The following is a 16,765-nucleotide window of genomic DNA, read 5'->3' on the forward strand; positions in this document are numbered from 1 at the left end:
CTGCAATTAATTTAGGGAGATGGCATTTTGATACCCCTATTTTATATTCATACATTAAGGAGATATAAGTGCTTCTAACATTTTAAGAAATAGTCATTTTTAAAAGAAGAAAATTGCAAGGATTACCATATTCTGAAGATTAACAAAAATTAAAATTGGTAACTGTATTGTCAAATGATTCTAGTTCTGCAAAATTTTTTTACTCTATTTTAAAGTTATTTCATTCTAACTTTTAACAGTCTTTTAAATGACCAAACCCAAATTTCAGCTACTGAAATCATGATTACGTCTTACAAAATTCAACTGTTGAAATAATGACAAATTTGGCACACGTGGCTACAACTCACTAGCTCAGACTTTACTGTTGCATTTATGTACTCCTAGTAGCGGGAGAGATGACAGACATGGCTTGGTATAAAGAAGAGGTAGATTTTAGTTAAAATTCTGGGCTGAAAGCTTTTGATAAAGCTTGCAAGTTCTACTAGCGAATGATACTGTATGCCCACAACAGTTCAAGAAGTGGTAGGATGTCTAGGATTTGTTTTTCAGTGTTACTCCTTTTATCAGTAATCCACTATCACATATTTTGATAAATGTACACAGAATTAGGGAACTCACAAGTAAACAGTGGAACCAATTTCAACTCTGAAGCTTACCAAATAAACATTAAAGTATTCCCTTTAGGAACGCAGAATCCCTTGAATTATGCATGTATTGTAGTTTGCAGTAAGATAAAAGAACTTTAGGTGGGGGAGGGTGAGAAACTTGAAATGCCTTAAGGAATAATTTGCATAGATTGGGTGGAGAGAGTAAACAGCACAAGGGGAAAATGTTCTTTTCAGTAAGGCCTTATAGAATGAGATAAAACAAATTTAAAAAAATCAGGTGGAGTTGGAACAAAGCTGAAGCGCTTTAAACTTGCCTTAGCACTGCCATTGCCTTTAAAGCAAATCCCAGGGAACTCTGTACTGCCCTGGATTAAAAAAAAACCCAAACTTTAAAAAAAAAAATTCTTAAGGGAAAGTTAAAAGAGAAGAAGAGCCATGGAGACAGTATAACATGTGTGTCTTACTGTATGCAAGACCTCTGGAAATTAAATGAACAGCATAAGCAGAATTTTTAAAAATCTAACAGTATTTTTTTTTTATCTTACAGTTACAGGACCGCACACAATTTAGTGACCGAGACTTAGCTACCCTAAAGAAATACTGGGACAATGGCATGACCAGCCTGGGCTCAGTCTGCAGAGAGAAAATTGAAGCTGTGGCTGCAGAATTAAATGTTGACTGTGAAATAGTGCGGGTAAGAAATCTAGAGTCTTGCCTTATCTTGTCGCAGAAGCAAAAATAGGACAGATGAAAGCCTTTAAAAATTTCATGAGGAAGCTTGAAATAGATTTCACGTATTACATAATGAATGACCATGTTGGGAAGTGCTCTCTCGCTCTTTCTGCAGTCTATATATAGAAAAAAGCCCTCAGGTAAGAGTCTTATTGATCAGCAGCAGAAGTAGCACTACGAGCTATTTGACATTCTCTTTAGACTTGAGTAAGATTTTAAGTGAAAGTGTTACATTTTTTAGGGATATCCTAGAACACTGAAAAGTTCTATTTATATTGCTATTAAGATACAAAAAAGCCTTTCTAAATATTAAATATATTAATGCTTATAGGAAAAAATCAATGTAAACATATGAAAGAAAAGGCTCAAAAATAGGAAAAAAAGTATTTTACAAGACTGTCTTGAAGCCAGGTTGAGATGTGATAGAGGGCAAAAGGGTTCTGCGAAGAATTCTGGGCCACTTCAACTTGGTAGTCTGTATAGGTGTCGCTGAGGAAGGATTGCTTTAGAAAGTACAGGTTTGATGTAGAGAACCATTCCACTTCGTCTGATCCAGAGATTGGGAAGTTTCGTACAGCATCAGTTGTTGCCACTCCGTTCCCAGTTATCAGACATGCACCATCACTCTCAAAACTGTGGGTGTCTTCTTCGCTCAGAGTGTTTCCATTCTTCAGAAAATAGTCCAGCTGTTTTTGCAGTCAGCACAAAAACATTAGAGTCTTCCTTTCCCTCATAACAGGCATGACAATTGTGACTAGTCCTTTCAGCCTTCATCCTCTTTTGCCACCTCTTTCTTAAGATTCTGACATTGCTACAAAAACGGAACTAGGAGCCCTTATTTGAAACTCTTTTGTGGAGGTCTCACTTGGGTCGGTATATCAAAATGGCACCAGAGCTACTTTCAGTGTTGAACACTAATCTGGTTATTTACTTGTTTGTTTTCTGAGCACATGTGAATTGCAAACAATTAGGTTGTACTTTTGGAGGCTGAAAAGAATTACTCTTCTCTGTAGCGAACAAAGCTGCTCCATATTTTCCAAGCTCTTCACTTTGCTTTCTGAAAGGCTTCCACTGACAGCATCTCACAATGGACTCCTGGATATGAAATACCTTGTTCACAGGGCAGTAAGACTGACCCCTGTGCTTCGCCTCCCTTTGTTTCCTTAAGAACATCCTTACTGGCGCAAAGAGGATGACAGTACAAAGTTCTGTCCACATCTTTCAACAGCATCTGCTTGAAATGCTTTTGTCTTCAGGGTAGATGTACTAGGCTCTGATCAACTCTCTGGCATAATCTATTAGAACATACACAAACGAATGAACAAAAAGATTTCTTTTCTTCATAGTAACTGGTGTTGTTACCAGCATCTGTCCTACCTCTGCCTCTGGTTCCTCTGTACACCAGACTTGAGAATTGTAGCAAGAATTAGGTGGAGGTTGGTCCTGCACCATGCTGCACTGGGTTTTAGGTTTGTAGGGGCTGAAATAATGCTACAGGACACATGTGATCTTCAGTTGTCCTTTCTCTAAGGCACACTGTGTGTGTCCCGGCTGGAGGACAGCTAGTTTCCATCGTGCACTCTACATTTCTTTCGGGATCTATATAGGCACACCATATTGTGCCTCTCTCCTTACCTGCCAACCTGCATTTTCTTCAGTAGGAAACACTGATGGCTGGAGGTTAGTGTGCAGCGTGGTCTCCCCCTCCTAAGGAGTGAGGAGGCAGCAGTGATGCAGTCAGCTGTGAGGCAGGAGTGAACCACAGCATCTCCACCCTGTGCTGCGCACTCAGCCAACAACAGTTGGACTGAGGGACGCTTCTGGAAGAAGCTCTCTACTTTCAGTGCTTGTACTTTGTTGCCTTTGTATTTCACTGTACCTTGAATTCTAGGTAGTGTGCAACTGCAACTGTTTTTCCATTTGTGATGTAAAAAACCAAATCTAACGTGTGTAAAATTGTACTATGTGTATATATATAACACCAAGTAATTATATATATACACATCAAATAATAAAACAAATATAATACATAAATAATAGAATTTTATATAAATAATATATATAAACATATATAACTGTAAAATATTTATATATACATACCACTTGTTTTAATTCAATTAAATACATATCCCCATTTTTCCCTTCTAATAGCTTTTTTAATGGAAATTCATTATTTGTCCAGATAAATACTGCTTTTCCAGAAGTACAAATGATTGATCCTTATGACTAGTACTGGCTTGAAAGATCTCCAGTACAAAGAAAGTATCAAATCTGTTTTCCAGTACAAGGAAAGATAATGTTTGCCACTATGCGTAGTTCCACTGGATTTGATCTTTTAACGTTGAACAGGGCATTTTATTCCATAGGTTTTGTACTGCTAGTAGGAGAGTAGACTTGCAAAGTGACTTGTACCTTAACATCATGCACATTTGCACCCTGAAATGTCTTTCATATGTTCCCAAGACACCAAAAAAGGGAAATAAAAAAAGTTATGGCATATTTAAATATGTGAACTCTGGCCAGTACTTCATTAAACTTACAAAACATTTGTTTTGCATACATTGTAATTATTGCTGACTGCATTTTTGGGTTTTTTTTTTTGTAGTTACTTACACATTTTTATTTATATTTCTCTTGACTAATTTTATTCATTCATACCAAAATAGCATCCAAAAGCAGAATATCCTTCTTGGCAGCGAGACATTAGATATTTGAGAAAGACGGATGACAAGTATCAAACTCCTCAGAAATATATGAGGAATATAAGAAAAATGCATGACAAATTTTTATTTTTTTATTAATAGACCATAAAGCTTTCATACATAGGAGGTCAAAAGCTACTCCTAAGCACCCACGATAGGCTAAAGACACCTCCTCCTCTTTCCCAGCAGCTCATCAGGTGAAAGCTGGATTATTGAAGGTACTGCTTCAGTCTCAGTTTAGCAGCAAAATCAAGCAGCTGCAGCAGAAAGGCCACTCATTCTTCACAGCTGACTATGGCTCTTCTTGTTGGGGGCTCTAGGCCTAGTCTGGATCTGGTTTATGATCGAGAGAGACGTTGGAAAACAACTCAGAATCTTCCATCTTTATTTTTTCAGTTAAGTAGGATTTGTGAAGGTTCCAACCTAGAATCTTTCTACCATGTTGACACCCTAACCTCAATATCTGGAGAGCTGTAATCATGCTTTTTAAGTGGCTCCCTGCCAGTCTAGTTATAAGCTGCCTGAGGGCAGACATATGATGGCTCCTTCTGCCTGGATTCCAGCCTTTCTTCTCGCTCTTGCTGGTCATCTGCTCAGCTGAAGCTGGGGAAGTTGCTGCCGAGTTCATTGCAGGCTGCTGTAAGTAGGCTTAATGAGTCTGATCACATGCACTTTACAGACGGTGTTTGAAGTTTTTAAGGAGATAATAATTCTAGTTCTATCCCTAAAATAACTAAGCTCGTTTCCTACATAGAACTACTAGTCTGCTCTTACACTCATCATTGTCCTGTTCCAGAATATTCACTGTTAAATGTAGCATGCAGGATATGGAACCTTATTACTTTCCCATTTTAATTTGAGACACTATAAAAATATGTTCATGGTCTATGACATATTCAGTATGTTGAATGAAAGATTTCCTGCTTTGGAAGGTATGTAAAAAGATAAGATCTACCTCTCCCAAATGCCTCAATTTTTTGCTGAATTTTTTTAGTAAAAAAGAAGGAGATTCACTTTTAAATTTTATAGTTGTTAGCACTACTCATTACCATCATAAGATTATGAGAAAATTTAAAGAATGGCAATACACTGTTTGGAAAAAGGAGACATAGGTCTGGAAGGGGTCGCTTGTGTGGGTTTTTTTCTTTTTTTTTTCCCAAACTGTATATAATGTACGAAAATATCTATGTAGTTTTCTGTGTAACTGTTTTGCATTCCTCAAAGAGGAAAATCAGCAAACTGGGAAAGCAAATATCACTCAACAAAAATGATTTGCCAAAAATAGTGTTAAGCATGTCATCTTTTAGCTAAAGAGATTCAGCTTTAAAAAACACTTTTTTTTTTTTTCAAGGCTGGCACAGCATGAAACTTGTAGTTGGGAGTGCTGTTAACATTTCTTAATTTTTCTATTTGATAATCAAAGTATTATACGGAAAAAGTTTTTTACTAAACTTTTGCATGCTATATATCAGAACTCTAGTTAAAGAAAGTGTGATGGGGAAGAGGAGCAATGCAGGTATTTCTGAAATAAGGCCAGAGTAATGGTTAGTGTATCTTTAGAGAAAAAAATCCTATAATATTTTAATGTGTTTGGTGAACTCTGTTGGAAAGTAGGGAAAGGATGTGCATTTTGCTGTGCCCTCATCATATGTTTTCAAAAATAGGAACCTGCCCATGCTTTCTAGAGATATGTTTGATTTTTAGCAATCCAGAAATTCCAGCACTAAGCATGATTCAGAACCTAGTAACAACCATGCTGTGCGTACATCGTCATCGCAGTAACCAAGCACACTCTGTATGGTGACAGCTTATGTGGCCAAACTCCACCGTTGTCCATCCTGGGCCAGCGTGTGGTCGGGTCCTGGAACAATGAGGATGGTCCCGCTGGTGCTGTCAGTGCTGCTCCTATTTACTGTGTTTTAGATGGTGTGGAATGGGGAGGAGAGCCAGGTCAGGAAGACTGGAAGTTAGCAGTTAGCAGAGAAATTAATTCCTGACTCTGAGAAGGATTTTGGGATGCTGGTGGAGAACTGACTTGTGTGGAATGAGGTGTCTGGGGTACAAGAGCTGTTAAGCAGAATCAACATTAGATGAGAAGTCAAAAGCCTGAGTTATGCAAGGGAAGGGAGAGAGTTAAGAGGTGAAGAGTTGCAGACAATTCTTACTACATCATGTTAAACTCTGGTTTGAGTCTTCAATAATTTTTAGTGTAGACTTTATCAGAGAAAGCAAGTTAATTAACAGTTATATAGATCCACTTGGAGAATTTTGAATGTGATGATTTTTTTTTCTTTTTTGATACTAATTTTTATTGATGTAAAATGAACTCAAAGCATCCATACCTGTCCGATCATGAATGGGTTTCCAGGTTCCTTGGTCCTGGACCTGTTTCGTCTCCCACCACTGTTCACAGTATGCTCTTATATACCTTACTGCAAGCAGTGTTTCTTAAAGACTTGTCTTCAAACCAGAGAGGACTGAAGGATAATGCTCTGAACTTAATTCTGCCAAGCTGTGTTCTGTCATCAAAGTGGAGTGATGTAGAGCTATCACCTTGGACGGTTTCTTCCGTGCTATAGGAAATCCTAGAATGGATGGGCCATTTGGGTCATTGGATGCTTTAGTCGCCTTATGGAAGTTGCAGAGTGGGAGAACCCGAATCAAAGATCTTATGTTAAATTTATTGATTAATTCAGGTGGGGAGTGACTTACAAGGGCACCTAGTCCTACTCTTCGTTTAGAGTGAGATTGACTTCAGAGTTAGGTCAGGTTTCGCAGGATGTTGTCCGGTAAAATGTTGAATATCTCCAAGGTTGGAGGTGCGAAGACTCCTATGGACAAACTGTTCCAGTGCCTCACTGTAAAGCATTATTTTTTTTGTTTTTCTTAATTCCAGTCAGAGCTTCCCTTGCTGTGACTTGTGACTGTTGCTTCTTTTCCTTTTGCTGTGCACTTTCCCTTTTCCCTGATATTGGAGGACTGAACCTGGACACAGTATTCCAGAAAGCAGCCTCATGAGGGTCAAATATGGGGGAATAATCACCTCCCTTGAATTGTTGGCTACCCTTGTTCCTGTAGTATAGATGTGCTAATTTCACTTGGTTGTGGGCCTGTTGCTTTTGTTATAGTTTCTGATATCATTCATGTTTATTTCTCTTACAAGACTTGGATTGGGAATCGAAGACGGAAATACCGTTTAATGGGGATTGAGGTCCCACCCCCTAGAGGAGGTCCTGCTGATTTCTCTGATCAATCTGAATTTGTTTCTAAATCAGCACTTAATCCAGGAGAGGAAACTGCTACTGAAGTGGGGGATGATAATGATAGGAATGATGAAGTATCAATCTGCTTATCTGAAGGAAGCTCACAAGGTATTTGAAAATGCAGTTACTACTGTGCATATATTTCTAATTTTGTGCAGTGTGCATGCTTTGGATTCTCTGTTGTACACGATCAAAAATGTCTGAAAGCATCTAACAGTCACAAGTTACCTCCCTTGGCTATGTTGAAGGTACCATTTGGTTTCTTTCTTCTGCCTCTATACAAATTTTGTTGGGTTTGTTATCACAAAGCTTGCAGAAACCTTTTATCATAAGACGCCTGTTTTGGAGATTCATCTGAAATTAAATGACACAATTTGCTGGTGGAACTGAGAGATGGACAGACAGTACAAATGTGCAAGTCTTACTTCCCTAGGCAGCCAGGTTTTAAAAAATGCAGTTAACTGGCCAGTTCTACACAGCCAGCTTGAATATCCATTCCTATTAGCCTGAATCACACCAGCAGTTCTCATAAACACCACTAATGCATGCGAAGTTGCTCACTTTGAGCTGACCAGAGCTATGGATTTACAGTTTTCCTGATATTAAACTCATGCTCATGAGATACGTTCAGAAGATATATAGCTCAGACTTGGTCTTGAACTAAAAGAACTTCACAGTATGTCAGAGCATAGCAGAACTGCCATTAAGCTGTCTGCAGTGCATTTATGGTCTCTGACAAGCAAACACAAACCAACAGAAAAGATCAAAGTCAGTAGCAGGGGACTACTCAGACTGCACATACAGGGTGTCTGTGTGTTCTCAGAAAATTGCATGATCTTGAGTGATAAGTGTCTCGAACTTAATTCCCTTTTACTCCACCTCCCAGAACCGCGTGACCACATTAAACCCATCTCTCCCTTTCCCCCTTGTACACAAGCACTCCGGGCCTAGGGCAGATGAACTGCCACTTGGCGCCTTCACTAGATTCACAAGCTCAACTAATTGCTCCCAGTGCTTCTGATTAGAAGAGATCAATAAAGCCTTTGCTCTCTAAACTAAAAGAAAGTCTGATCTAGTGCATGCTATTGCAGCTTAATGTGCCAGACTTGATCTTGTCATTTTGACTGAACAATTTAAAGGAGAGAGCTAGAAAAATGGAGAACTGCTAGGAATGAATTTGTGATAGCTTTGTCATATTCTACTATAAAGAGAATAAGATGATAAAGAAATGGGTCAAGTGATTGAAAGCCAAGTGAGATGCAGAATCTAAGAGTCCTTGATTTGCCTGAGGTGTGGAAGGAACTGATTTAGTCAGATCTGCTTGAAAGAAAATGGTGACAGGGGAAGAGTCTGAATTCTCTGTAGCTTAAAGTGAGGAATAACACTACATTTATTCAACAAGGCTTTCAAGATAAACAAGATAAGGCTGTAAGATTATGAGTAGATTATTAGAGTCAAAGCTTAAGGAAGTGCAAGAAAACTATAGGATTGCCACAGCATCCAGGAATCCCACTTCCGTTCCTTTATTTTACCACAAGAATTATTTCTATTCATTTCTCCAGTTCAAATGAGTAGATTCCACTGCTGCAGCTCAGCTTATTTTGAACTTCCTGGAAAATATTTCCACCAATAATCATGTGTACTATTCAGTCACAGATATGTGATTGTTTTAATGTAACTTTTGGTCCTAATTTATAAAAAAAAACCCACAACAACAAAAAACACTCTCAAAGACAGGAAAAAGATATTTTTAGTCATCTAATTAGAGTGAAAGTGTTGATGGCACTTGCTTTTAAAATGTAACGTGTAAATATTAAAAAAAAAAAAAGCTGTACTCTGATGCAAAATTAAGCATTAAAATTCTCATAATGCCTTACCTTTTTTTAAATGTATGTTAATTGAATCCATACTTTGTGTAAATGAACACAGCTCTGTGGAGGCCATTATAGCTGTGCCAGTTTATATTAGCTGAGGATGAATATTTAAAGAGTTGAAAGTGCTGTAGGGAGTTGCTTCGTTTGACTGTTGAATCCAAGCGGTGACTGTCAGGGTTACCGAGTGGCTGATGCTTTAGACTGTTTCAGAGTCCCTGAGGTGCAGATTCAATGACCTTCATTCCTCCGAGTGTTAATGATGGGGTCATATATTGCTCCCTGCTTCACAGTTCTCCCATTTGAACCCATTTGCTTTTGCTGCTAGCAGAAATTTTCCTCTGAACTTGTGACCAGTGGCAGTTTAAAATGATTTGAAACAAGTTCAAATAAAATTTGCTCAGTTTTGAGGTATTTAACTGGTAGAAAAGTTACTTAAAACAATTCACTGTCTCTGTATCATCTGGCCTAAATATTATCCTACCCTTGCAAGTGTTGGTAATCCCCAGTTAAATCCTGTTACCCTGTGTTTGCCTGGAAGTGCTACACCCCTGCCTCATTATCTGCCCTCTTTCAGTATCCCACATGAACACTTGCTGCCCGTTCACTCACCATGCCTCTTTTCCTCTTTAGATGTGATAGCTGGACTGTTTGACCCTTTTAATGCAAGCTCTGCCCTTTGCACAACTGTGTCATTTTACTAGCTCTTGGAAGCAGTGTATTTCCAATTAATAGCCTTAAATGACATCATTTAAGTTTTTTTATCATAGCTGTCTTGCTCTGTGTTTTATTTCCTGATGTGCTGTTTCTGTCAACCATTTTCTTCTTAACAGTATATTAATGTGGAGAATTAAAGTAAATCTGAGAAACATATTTAATGATAGGCATGAATAGGCTTATCTTTCTTGTTTTTTCATGTTGGCCATAGTTAGGGCTAATAGAATCACCTAGTGCTTGTGGTTGAAATTTAAGGATAAGATTTGCTGCTTTCAAGTGTGTAGTTTGGTTATACATAAGAGGGCAGCTTAGGTTCACTAGGAATAAACATTTGCAATACAAGAATTAAATAATCTGCTTGATCAGGTTTTGGTTCAAAACTGGTCTGCAAGGAGGAGGTAGGATTCTGATATGTACCCAATTATAGGGTACAGGATACATGCAGGATTTTTCATGTAATAATTTATTTTAGTTTTTAAAAAAAGTTCTGCAAACCTCTGATGTGAAACTGTTCATCACTCTTGAATATTCCAACCTGAACCTAAAAATAGGAAGGTTTGGGTACATTGCAAGAGAGTAGCTGATAGTTTTCCTGTTGCTTCAGGTAGCAATTGACATGATATTGGCCTGAAATACTTGTGATATGATGGCTTTTTCAATAAGACATACAGTATTTTTTATGAATAGACATTGATAGTATGACTTTGCTTTTGTATCTAGCAGATGTGACCTATTTAGTGGTAAAGACTATTAATGTTTCTTCAGCATAAAATTTGAATGAAATCTGAAAAACTATAATTTATTTCTGCAGAAGAGACAAATGAAGCTCTTCAGAATGAAGAAATCGGTCACAAAGATGATGACCAGAATCCAGTATCTACTGATAATGTGGTACGTATACCTTTCCTTTTCCACTAATGTGACCTCCTTAATTGCTAATGTTGAGGTGGTTGTCCAACACTAGTGTTTTTCACTAGGTGAAAACTTCAGTCGAGTGTGCTAAGAGTCCTTGCTAACTGGGTGAGCACTGAAAGGAACTGTGCTAAAAGTACTAAAGCATAGAGCTATGCACATTCAATAGAAGTTGAATTATACAGCTTTTTCTGTATTCCAACAATCCGGTGTTCTTTTTCTGGAGTGCAAAGCACAATGCTTGGGCAGTGCTCTGTAAGTACCTAGTATAGTAAAATAGTAAGAATAAAAAACCCAGAATAATACTTGAAAATGGTTTTCTTTAGCTTTAAGAAAGTCAGGTATCTCTAGTGCTTCCTCCCCATAGCTCACCTTGAATATGTGAGATCAGACTGGGGTGGGTATGTACTTTCCATTCCCATACCCTTGACAGGGCATTATTTAGATGTTTATTGTTTTCTCACTTGCATTCACATTAAGTCAAACGCAGTTGTTCTTGCTGGTTTTAATTGACTGCAGTGAGACAAGGAAGGAAAGACAGAGGGAGGAGTCATGGCAAATAATGCAATATATCCCCTTTGTTTAGCCTGCCTTCTCTCAAATTAGAAGAAAGGAGAGGAGGAAGAGGAGAGAAGACCCCAAGTGGTAGGGTAATTTTTATCTTAAAAGTTATCTGCAGAATGAACAGGTGATGGTTCCAGTTCCCAATTGCACTCTTACTGCAGTCAGAGGTTAAACGGCAGTAGCTCAGAACATGACAAGCGCATATCTGTTACATTAATCGTATGCAACCTGGAATGGGAGAGCAAAGAGGAGATTCGCTTCCCTCTCTATATATAGAGAGGAGAGAACATTTTCTTTCTTTTCTTAATATATAATCATCTTTTGCATAAACTGAAATCCCACAGCTGTATTTTCTGTGGTTGCCTGAATAGAAACAGCTGCCTTTTTTCCCTTCCGTTTACCTTAATGGCCCGCTGTGACCTTAGATATAATCGCTCTGAGTTTCAGGCTGATGCATTTACCATGGAGATGCAGAATGTAAAATGGCAAAGGTAAAAGATTTGCAAAGATGATATCCGAGAGACTTAGTTCTTCACTCTACGGGGGGGAAAAGAGTAGTTCTTTCATACTCTTGTCACTGTAACAACATTTTTTTAAATGTATGCAGTTAAAATTGGGCTAGCGTACATTGGACTTGCATAAGAGATACGGTTTTCTTTGAAATTCTAATCTGTTCTTTCCCCTACTATTTTAAAATGTATTATTGTAAGAAAGATAGTGTGAATGTTTGGCATTTATTTAGAGACTCTTTCCTCAAGCTGAGTCTAAAACCAGAAATATTTGAATTGCAGTGTTACTCAGGGTATGATATAGCAGCAGATCTTTGTGACATTAAGCCTTTGAAATGTTATCACTTCAGCTGGGTTGTCAGACACTGAAGCACAGAAAATGTGGTTTACACTCCCTACCTTCAGCAGATACTTGTGAGCTTGGTGGGTACTACTAGTGAGAGACTGTTAACCTCTCTAGAAGGATTTCTCCTTGGTGATTAGAAGGAAATTTCTGATGACTGGTCTGCAGGCAGACAGAAGACACACACATATGCTGCAGAGAAGAAACCTCCTCTAAAATAACACCTTCAGAACTAACCTTGAAGAGTATTGTGTTAGTGTGGTCCCTTGCCTACGTTGTATTAAACAGTATACTAAAAAACATAGTAAAATTGCTTTAACTTATTTTATAGTCTCATAAGTGTTTACAACTGTCAAAACAATGAAAAATAGTAAAAAAAACCCAAACCCCTCTTCTTACAGTACCACTGCTTCCCTCTCAAATATAGTGAAATTTATAGCTTCATCTGGGCAGTCATCCTTCTGAGTTCTTGTTGAAAAATGCCATTCTTATCACTGTCTAATTCAAATTTATTCCATTTGAGATCTAGCTTAGATATGAATAAAAATGAAAATCTCATAGGTGCACTAAAAATGTGTACATTTTGTGTTTTCTCCTATTGAAATACCTTTTAACATTATTTTCTTACATAAGAAGGTTTTCTGTTGTGAATTAAAACAACATGCAAGTGGTAAATCACGTAAAAGTGAATCTTTTAAAACTTGAGATACGATGGGAATATATTTCTGAGTTCTAAGGAGCATTAAGCTTGGCCTTTAACATTGTAATTCAGGTGTCTTTAGAAACACAATATAAAAAGCACCTGAGAATTTTTGTGAATTAAGTGAAAATGTCCATGTGTTTGCATTTGGAACTGTCCTTTATATCAACATCCTCTACTGTTTAGGGCATTTGACTCACACTATGGCCAAAGAAGGCCAAAGGAGACCTAGTAATTTTTTTTTTTTTTAGGCAAGAAGTAGGTCAGTTAGGACTTGCCATAATGTCTGTTTTGCTCCAGAGGAATAAACTTTCATAGCCTTCTTCGCCTTGCAGGAGGTCTTCAACAAAAGGCTTACAGAATAAAATGCAGGCTTGCGCAGGCTGTAATGAGATATAATATGCAACTGAATGCCAAAAGCGTGGTGATATATAGCCCCTCCTCTGTAAACAGCCTTAGTCACCATGGCAGCAGCTCTGAGTACCGACAGCTTCAGTTTGGATTCTTCCTGGATCTTGTGGCTGAGGTGCATGATTGCCATCTAATGGGGGCTACACAATTCAGAATTTCTCATGAGCAAACAAAAGGTCCCGTTACCTTCATCCTTTCATGCCACTTTGAGATACAGATTGTTGTTTGCTTGTCTAATCTATGAATTTGAATATTTGGAATGAACCGTTTACTTCTGTTTCAGAAAATAGAAATTATAGATGATGAAGAAAGCGATATGATAAGTAATTCTGAAGTGGATCAAATGAGTTCTCTTTTGGATTATAAGGTGAGTAATTGGGCTGTATGATATCAAGCAGGATAGCCCACAGAAAGTTCAGATGGGTGTATCTGTATCAGCAACGGCATGTGGGAGCCTGCAGCTCCTCTGCTTTTATGGTGGTACCGCACATCATACCCTCAGTCACGTCTCCTCATGCCAATTACAGCCAGATTACCTGTATTTCAACCCAGAGGGAGGCAGGAAAAATCCCATTTCTACAGAGCAGTTACATTACTTTAGCTGTAGCCATCTGCAGCTCCCATCGCATGTCCCAGACAAAGCAATTTATTTAGCCTCTAAACCAAAACTTTCTTTTTGTGTGGGAATTGTTCTTTGGAGTGCTGCAGCACGCTTTTCCATGCAGCATGGTGCTGCCAGCTCTGGAAAGGGATATGACAGCTGGAATCCTCTAATAAAATGGGGGGATCTGAGAAGTCATTCTCGCCATGTAGTGCAGAACATGTGTGGAAGCAGGAGGTGTGGGAGGGAGGAAAAGCCGTTGGATACCTGACAGCCGCTGTCTTCTGCCAAATGGTAAAGGTTATGTGTGTGTTACTGCTCTCCTGAGAGTTGCCACAGTTCTGAGTTGGATACTGAGCGTGTTTTTACGTATGTAGCTGACTTTTTTTTTTTTTTTTTACTTAGAAAACAGGTATGCTCTCCTAAAGATAATCAATTACCAAAATAATAAATAGATCATATTTTCAGAACAAAAAATTACTCCTTCAAGCAGTGTTTTCCTGGTAAGGGCAGTGGAGAATGAATATGGAGAGGGAATGACCTTTTCTTAATGTCACCTGTCACCACAGTGAAAGGCTTGTTGTGACAGCATGCCCTACAGAACCTTGTTTGTTGGTTTGTTGTTTGACATTAGTGATTAGTCTTTGTTGCTTACGTGTTTTCTGCATAAATCTGAATTCCTTCTTTGGCTGGGCAAAATCCATTGTTAAATAGGCAACTGCTAAGTTTCCATCTGAAAGAAATGCATTCAGCTAATTTTCTATGAAAGCCTCAAAATCACAGCCCAAATATTTCTCTCTTATTCTCAGAGCTGTTATAACCTGAAACAGTATGGTGAGCAATGTTTTGACTGAAGAAATGTGAATTTTCTGGGACACCCCCCCCCCACCAACAACCATTTTTAAAGGCTTGCTACAAACCTTCCCATTTGTCACATACTCTCACCTTTTCATATCAGCTAAAGTTGAATTACAGCCGGTGTAGCAAATGTGAACATGAATATCAGAGCATAGTTCTATGGGTTTTCTTTAAAAATATATTTTTATTGTTAAAACAAAATGCCAGCTTAAAAATTCACTATTGAAATTTGCTTATGCAATTATTTGCTGCCACCAAAATCAAGGAACATACTGTATGCAAAACTGTCAACCTCATTAATCATATGGTTGCATAAGCAAGGGTGGGTTTTTTCTTGCCTCCGACATCCCTTGGTAAACGCAACACTTCACATGAATTATCTGTGAACCTAAGTGCTTACTTTTGATGTGTACTGAGCATTGCCAACAATTTCTGTGTGCATATTTATTTCATTATTATCTTAGAGGGTGCACATGTGGTGCTACTATGCAGACACTTTTTGGAAAAATGTACAATGACTTTGATCTTGGAAAGTGAACTGTTTATTTAGGTTACATGATCTTTGCAAAGGTAAACAACCAGAGAAAATTAATTTTAGCTCTACACTAATCAACAGATTTCACATTTTGATCTTGCATGGCAATCAGTTGATAAGTTTGAAGGAGAAGAGATATTTGGAATAAACTGAAGTACATCTCAAATCTGAATTTTTAATTAAGTTTGTTATTTTTATATTAAGTGATTTGCAAGTACAGTAATGCGTATGTATGGAAAGGTTGGAAAAATGCCTTTTTAGCCACAGCGTGCACATCATTAATATTTTTCTATTTTGTAAATACATTCCTATTTATTCGGTAACCTGAGAGATCGTGGGGAGGTTGGTGAGCTGACACTTTATGATACATGTCAAATTCAGCTGCACTAGAGGATGGTATATTTTAATATGTGGTAACTTTGAGGAATTTTCAAGTTATTTTCCCTGATCTTTGTGTCAAGCCTCCTGCTGTAATATTGGAATTTGGTTGCTGTCAGTTCTCACAGCCACCCTGCATTTTCAGGATCACTTCTTCTAGGAAGAGCCCTGGGCTTTCTTTTAATTTGTTTTGAAATGGAATTAGAGGCCATCCTTATAAAATAAAAAGCAGTGCTTCTTTAAAAGGTTCATGTAAACTTTGGCCCAGGTCATTAATGCTTTAATGACAGTAATTCTGAAATGCCATGTCTGTGTGTCACCTGGTTGGCTCTCCCACCTCCTGTGGAGGATAATGAGAAACGAAATGGCATACATGCATTTGCAGGTTTAGGGTGACACTACTGGTCATTCATCAGAAACTTCTGTTTGTACCCAAAGTCTACATGTATTGTTCTGTAATTCTGTAACTATAGAACTTTAGGCTGTACTTAATAGTTTTGGCAGGAATCATAATAAACACATTTTTACTCATTTTCACTAAAAACACTTAGTTTTAACACAAGTATGTTTAGGTGTCATTAAAAAGATGCAGTGCTGTTTATTATTTCCAGAATTTTACGTAATTTCCCCCCGCAGAATGAAGAAGTCAGATTCATTGAGAATGAGTTGGAGAATCACAAACAGAAGTATTTTGAACTACAGACGTTTACTCGGAGTTTGATACTTGCTATTAAATCAGATGATAAAGAACAGCAGCAGGTAAGTCTTGAGGTAGGTTTTAATAATGGAAGTTGTTTGTTATTTTGTGTTCTGTCACTCCCTTGGTTTTATTCTGTAGTGCCCAGAGGCTCAAACTATGTTTAGGACAGTGTTGTGCTGAACATCATACAAAGAAAAGCTGAACTTTAAACAAAAGAAGGATCTTGCAATCTACACAAGCAATGACATAGACAAAGAAGCGTGACTTTTGTGAAGGGACAACCAGTGCACCCGTGTACACTGAGGGACTGGGATTTGTCTGTTGTTAGATCTAAGATGCGAGAGCTAGGAAAAAAGGCCAG

At 38.0% G+C, this 16,765-nt stretch overlaps 1 protein-coding gene across 3 annotated transcripts in view; it reads left to right on the plus strand.

Moving 5' to 3' along the window:
* The window catches only part of HDX (highly divergent homeobox), a 54,251-nt gene that overhangs the window by 29,881 nt on the left and 7,605 nt on the right, over positions 1–16,765 (plus strand). For all 3 annotated transcript variants that reach the window (XM_074834807.1, XM_074834809.1, XM_074834810.1), the window contains 5 exons: positions 1,156–1,302; positions 7,206–7,413; positions 10,705–10,784; positions 13,616–13,699; positions 16,341–16,463. In XM_074834807.1, the coding sequence (XP_074690908.1) occupies positions 1,156–1,302; positions 7,206–7,413; positions 10,705–10,784; positions 13,616–13,699; positions 16,341–16,463 (642 nt within the window). The remainder of the gene's footprint in view (positions 1–1,155; positions 1,303–7,205; positions 7,414–10,704; positions 10,785–13,615; positions 13,700–16,340; positions 16,464–16,765) is intronic.

Source organism: Strix aluco, chromosome 10 (genome assembly GCF_031877795.1).
Source record: "Strix aluco isolate bStrAlu1 chromosome 10, bStrAlu1.hap1, whole genome shotgun sequence".
NCBI lineage: Eukaryota > Metazoa > Chordata > Aves > Strigiformes > Strigidae > Strix > Strix aluco.